This window comes from Ciona intestinalis, chromosome 12 (assembly GCF_000224145.3).
Source record: "Ciona intestinalis chromosome 12, KH, whole genome shotgun sequence".
Classification (NCBI taxonomy): Eukaryota; Metazoa; Chordata; class Ascidiacea; order Phlebobranchia; family Cionidae; genus Ciona; species Ciona intestinalis.
In genome coordinates, this window is record NC_020177.2 from 1,344,830 (window position 1) to 1,351,240 (window position 6,411).

The following is a 6,411-nucleotide window of genomic DNA, read 5'->3' on the forward strand; positions in this document are numbered from 1 at the left end:
GCTTATGAACGCAGTTAAAACTATAGCATATCGATCAGTACAAAAAAGGCGGGAACCGTCCTGGAATCCAATTACGTTAACAATTGGAATCGAATACGGCGAAAACAAGAAACCAGCCGTTGTAGCAGCTGAAGCATTTCGTTCCCTCGGGGCCTGACTGATGTTATGTAAAAGAGAAAGAATGAGAGGAGTGCTTTTAGAGCAATGAGTTGTAAAACGCGCGGCTGCATTCAGTTGAGCTCTGCTCTATAGAACCATTGATCAAATGTATAAGCAGTGTAATTGCAGCTTTAAAAAGGTTTAGCAGCCACGTTTAGAAGTCAGTTGTAATATCATACCATATTAATTATTTTTTGTTCCTTTTTTGAAATATTCCTGTTAATATTTCATGGGTTGTAGTTATAATATGCTTGTAAGTTGTAAATGCTAACAACTTTTTATACAGGCAGTAATTTGTTTAAGTAGAAAAAGTAACTGAACTAAGCAAGATGTCGGATTCTTTAACATGCTGCAAGTACCTCATGTTTTTCTTCAACCTTCTTATCTTTGTAAGTGAGCACAAGGATAAATTATTCAATACTCAGAACTACCTGATTGTATAACCGCTGTAAAGGCAATATATTCGCTATGCATGTACTGTGGTTAGACGCTTTACCGAAAATCACTAGCTAAATTTAAAAATTTCACACGTTTGGGCGTGACCTTTAGCTTTAATCTAGTATGCGGAAAAAACAAAGCTTGTTTCGTCAAGATGTAAAAGGCAGATGTGTTCTGTCGAAAGACGCAAATCTCTGTTTATTTTACACTGTGTCTCTTTTTTTATTAATAATAAAAATACTAGGTTGAGGTAAGATGGTCCATGTTTTTATTCTATTTTATCGACCCATTTGGTAGTGAACAAAGAATGTTCACAGAATTATATAACCGTATTCTCACCACACTAAAAAGCGTTGTTTATTGTTAAAAACATGATTAGGAAATATGGTTTAACGCTATCCGTCTCATCCGGTGATACTATATAATAAAACCCATGTGTTAGTATCCTTAAGCCACTGTTTTTACTTGATAACACACAATACATACACGAGGCGACGCATGTGGTTGCCAAAGGTAGGTGGTTTCTTACGACACGTCCGCTCCAATGTTCGAAAACAATGAAGTCACATGAAAAGCTCGAGATTGTTGTGTGGCGTGTTTGTATGGCTCATTATCTAGCGTCAAAGATAATACATCTAAAAGTTCGCGAACAAAATTAAAGCTTTTATATTTGTGACTTGCGTGCCTGGTGTATAAGAATTCACCCATGTTATAACTCGACAGTGAACATGAGGTGTATAAACACACCATGTGCGTTTGGTGTATAAAAATACACCCATGTTATAACTCGACAGTGAACATGAGGTGTATAAGTACACCATGTGTGTCTGGTGTATAAGATGTCACCCATGTTATAACTTGATAGTGAGCATGAGGTGTATGAATACACCATGTGTGTCTGGTGTATAAGAAGACACCAATGTTATAGCTCAACAGCGAGCATGAGGTGTATGAATACAACATGTGTGTCTGGTGTATAAGAATACACCCATGTTATAACTCGACAGTGAACATGAGGTGTATAAACACACCATGTGTGTCTGGTGTATAAGAAGACACCCATGTTATAACTTGATAGTGAGCATGAGGTGTTTGAATACACCATGTGTGTCTGATGTATAAGAAGACACCAATGTTATAGCTCAACAGTGAGCATGCGGTGTATGAATACACCATGTGTGTCTGGTGTACAAGAATACACCCATTTTATAACTCAACAGTGAGCATGAAGTGTTTGAATACACCATGAGTGTCTGGTGTATAAGAAGACACCCATATTATAACTGACTACAAATTTGGTTTATGCAAACTTTATTTATAATTTCATAGTAATTATTTTAATTCAAATTAATCAACTCAATGTGAGTACACCCTGTGTCGGTTTAATAGCCGCGCTTTTAAACTGATGCTCTTCCCATACTTATGAACCATATCGTATTTTAACGACTATCGTTTTTTCTGTTGATTCCTTTTTGTTGTTGTTATAGTTCAATCTTCGATGTCATTTTCAAAGAGATAACAAAATAATGTTATAGGCTACTGTGGGGGAAGATGGGACATCTCTAGCACATAATATTTAAATATCCTGATCGTGTTTTAAATAATTAACAACGGTCTATGGAAGTTGTGAGATTACGGTTTTGTAATTTTTTAAATGTTGTTTGTTTACTACCAAATGGGATGATCAAACAGAAGAAAAGGGTACCCTATCTCCCCCACTCTCCTTTATTAACTATTTACATTAAAATATATGTTATAATGCTCCAGCTGAGCGGTGCTGCACTTCTCGGAGTTGGTATTTGGGTAGCAGTCGGCGCCGATTCGTTTAAACAAGTGGTCAGCCAGGACCCGGCTATATTCAATGCAGTCTACATCATCATTGCCGTCGGTGCTCTCTTGTTTCTCGTCGGGTTCCTCGGGTGCTGCGGCGCAATTAAAGAGAATAAGTTCATGCTCGGAGCGGTAAGTTTTTGTTTTACTTTTCATTTATCACACTATTATATACAGAATATAGTAGGTGGGGGTAAGATGGCACATATACCATCTTACCCCACACTGATTCATGCTCGGAGCGGTATGTTTTGGTTTTACTTTTTATCTATTTTAAACTCTTTTATATAGTGGATTGGGGTAAGATGGTACATGTACCATTTTACCCCACACTATTTCATTTTTGGAGCAGTAAGTTTTATCTTACTTTTCAGTTAAACTATCATTTACAGTAGGTTGGGGTAAGATGGTACACGTTTCATCTTACCCCACATATATTTTAAATTGTAGACATAGTATAGGTTGGGGTAAGATGGTCCATGTCTCGTGTTTCCCCACAGTACTATATTTTAGAATATGTAATATTATGTGCTAACTTTGTGCATCATTGTATTAAAACAGCTTTATCTATGCAACGATAAACAATTTATTATTTATTATCATTCATACAAATAGCATATAATTGTGCTTTTACATTTCTTTCAGTTCTTTGTCATGGTTCTTATCATCTTCATACTTGAAATTATTGGGGGTGTTCTTGCATTTGTGTATTACCCGAAAGCTAAGCAAGCAGCTATAGACTCCATGAAGTTGTATGATGATAACACCCCAGAAGGCAATACAGTCAAAGCCGCATGGGACGCTTTTCACACAGCTGTAAGTAATATATATCAGCACCATGGAAAAGACTCTCTCTATAACCAAGAAAAACGCTGTTACCGTTGTGCGCGTCTGTGTTCTTAGACAAGACGCATAAAACCAATTTCTCCAGCTTAGCGGTTTCCAATGGTTTGTCTAATTTGCCATCTGTACAATACGAAAAAATAAAAATTTACCGTTTAAAAATTACCTACAAAGTTACATATGTGGTAACTTGTAAGCCGGTACAATGAGGTGTATAAAACAGAAAACCCGTGTAATAACGACTATCATTACCCCGTCATTTTGACGTTTTTAAAAAATATTATCGAATTTTCTTTTCAGTTTAAATGCTGTGGCATTAATTCACCAACAGATTGGCTTGGACAAACTGTGACTTTTGTCCCAACTTCATGCGCCGGCTTTACACAAGGATGTGAGAGCGCCCTTAAAGGTTACTTCTGGGCATTAGGTGGTGTCGCGATTGGCGTTCTCTTTATTGAGGTAACATTTACAACTTTCCAACCTAAAAAAGTGTATATAGTAGGGTGGGGAAAATAGGACATTCTTTATTCTATTTTCCTGCCCCATTCGGTAGTAAACAAAGATTATTCAAAGAAATATAAAACCGTATCCTCACGACTTCCATAGACCGTTGTTAATTGTTTAAAACACGATAAGAATATTTAGATAGAATGTGCTGAAGGTGTCCCGTCTTGCCCCATCATACTTATTTTTACAATTGGTTTTTAACATTTTTGCGCAGATAATATAAAATTATGGTTTTTCCGTTGTCACTTTATATTTATGAGTTTCTACATATTCGTTGGCCTGCTGGGTATAGTGGATTGGGGTAAGAGGAAACATGTTTTCTTTCTCTTTTTTGTCCCATTTGGTAGTAAACAAAGAATACTTACAGAATTAAATAACCACATCTTCGCGACTCTATAAAGAGAACTGTTAATTGTTCAAAACATTATGAAATATGGGATTTAGATGCTAACTGTATTCCACTTTCCCCACAATACTATATACTATCTGTTGTTTTAGAAGTTAAATGTACTTGAGGAACCTGTGTCCAAATTATCAGCCACACATAAAAAATCCAAAACAAAATCACACACAAAGTAACATACATGGTAACTCGCAAGCTGGCACGAAGTGTATGAAACAGAACACCCGTGTTATAACAACTGTCGTTTTCGGGCCACGCGAGGATAAAGTAAGTTACATTCGTTTTTAAATCTGTTTTATTTTGTTTCAGCTTCTGGCGATGATCTTCGCTTGCTGTTTGTACCGAGGTGTCAACAAGCACCAATATGCTTGAGGTATATTCAACCTTCGTAGATAGTCGTTTAAATCACGGCACACACATACACATGTAAATATACTTAACGTAAAATCGATGTAGCCTTAGGTGTTTCGTAGAGTTTCGAAAAAAAAGTATTTCCTTTATACCTTTGTGCTTTGAGCACAGATATTAAATATTATAGTTCTACAAATTTAATTTAATGCATAAAGATTATACATTAGGGTGAAAGAAGATGGGACACCTTATCATTCTATTTACTGGTCACATTTAGTAGTAAACAAAATAAATTATAAAACCGTTTCCTTACGACTCCCATAAATAGTCCGTTTTGGATATTTGGATATTCTGTGCCGAAGGTGTCCCATCTTCTCCAACCCTGTTATATTTTGTGTTGTGTAGCGATAACGGCTGACCAGCTGAAGACATTTTTATGTGATAAAAAACTATTTGTAGCTGGCCAGCTGTTATCGTTACACAATACAGTATATACGATCTTTTTGCAATAAGTTAAATTTGGACAACTATAATATTAAATATTTTTACTCTAAGCACAGTCAACCGCTACACCTTCTTTTCAAAATAAGTTACCCCGTCAGATGGGTACCGGAATCCTGAATATTTTCACACATTTCTTTTTATCTTAAAAGTTTTAGGTTACAAATCAAACCTACGTTTTAACTTTGGCACTGCGTTTGAATAAATGAATAAATTGTAAAAATACTGTCGTTTTTTCTCAAGAATCAAAAATCGCTCGAAATATATATTGTTGCTGTCCGGCTTATATACGTCTCGATAGTTATAATATAATAGGGTGGGGGAAAGATGGGACACCTTTTCATTGTATTTTTGTCCCGTTTGTTAGTATAAACAAAGAATCATTAAACCGTATCCTTACGACCCTCATAGACCGTTGTTAATTGTTTAAAACAAGATCGGGATATTGGGATATTATGCGCTAAATGTGCTCTCTTTGTTTGTTTTTTTTTTACATTGACACTGCATTTACAGAATATGCTATATTTAAACATGGTCTACTTTATACCTTACTCTATACAACTTTAATTATTTACAGCCATTTGGCAAAATAACTTACAATGTGTGTTTGAAAATCAACAGTTAATTGGAATACCCATGCGCAATAGAAACGTTATACCAGAAACGCATTGAAATATAAATTCTGCGTTATAATATTATAACTTCATTATGGTATACTTGTCTAAAATCACATGGGAAGTTATTCAGCATTTTAAACATAATATATTTTTAAACACCTTTTTTCTATAGTAAAAAGAAAAAGCTTATCCAAGAAAATAAATGTTCTTTCTTTTAGTGCTTGTCTTAAATTATTTAAAAGCTTATGGTGTACACCAAGCTAAAACAAAGCCAAATAGAACAGCTGCTGCACATTTCACCAAGTCTTTGTTTTGTTTCCGAGCCTAATTTCATTTTTGTGCAGCTTTTTTTGCAGTCTAATTTAACTGTTTCAAAAAATATAACAATTTTTTTTTATCGATTTAATCAATTTATACCACGCTCAAAATAAGGACTATTATTTATATTGCTTTATTATTCTCATCAGGGCGCCTGCCTCTAACCTAAAGGTTATGGGTTTGATGCTTAACGCTACTGCCATTAAAGGGACACCCAATAGATATTGCTCTAACCCAGTGGTCGTTTAAGTGTTGTCTAAACTGTCAGCCATACATTAAAAAAATACAAAAAAAACAATTACGCACAGAGTTGCATGCGTGGTAACCCGTAAGCGGGCCTGAATTGTATTAAACAGAACACCTGCGTCAAAGCGACTGACGTTGCCCGGCCACGCAAGAATAAATAGGTTACGTTCATATAGTAGGATGGGGCAGATGGGACCA

The 6,411-nt window shown here is 35.5% G+C and overlaps 1 protein-coding gene across 1 annotated transcript; it reads left to right on the forward strand.

Moving 5' to 3' along the window:
• The first annotated feature begins 381 nt into the window (after positions 1-381).
• Positions 382-5,255, forward strand: LOC100183186 (tetraspanin-18). Its single transcript, XM_002121786.4, has 5 exons — positions 382-548; positions 2,365-2,559; positions 3,073-3,243; positions 3,571-3,729; positions 4,490-5,255. Exons 1-5 carry the CDS (start codon positions 489-491, stop codon positions 4,550-4,552), a joined length of 648 nt encoding a protein of 215 aa, XP_002121822.1. The 5' UTR covers positions 382-488; the 3' UTR covers positions 4,553-5,255.
• Positions 5,256-6,411: the final 1,156 nt, after the last annotated feature.

What these genes read in the sequence shown, in the direction of transcription:
- LOC100183186 (XM_002121786.4), top strand. Translation starts at nt 489, where the DNA reads ATGTCGGATTCTTTAACATGCTGCAAGTACCTCATGTTTTTCTTCAAC. An exon ending in GGGACGCTTTTCACACAGCT is followed by an intron (nt 3,244 to 3,570) that starts GTAAGTAATATA and finishes TTTTCTTTTCAG; the next exon opens with TTTAAATGCTGTGGCATTAA. An exon ending in TTGGCGTTCTCTTTATTGAG is followed by an intron (nt 3,730 to 4,489) that starts GTAACATTTACA and finishes ATTTTGTTTCAG; the next exon opens with CTTCTGGCGATGATCTTCGC.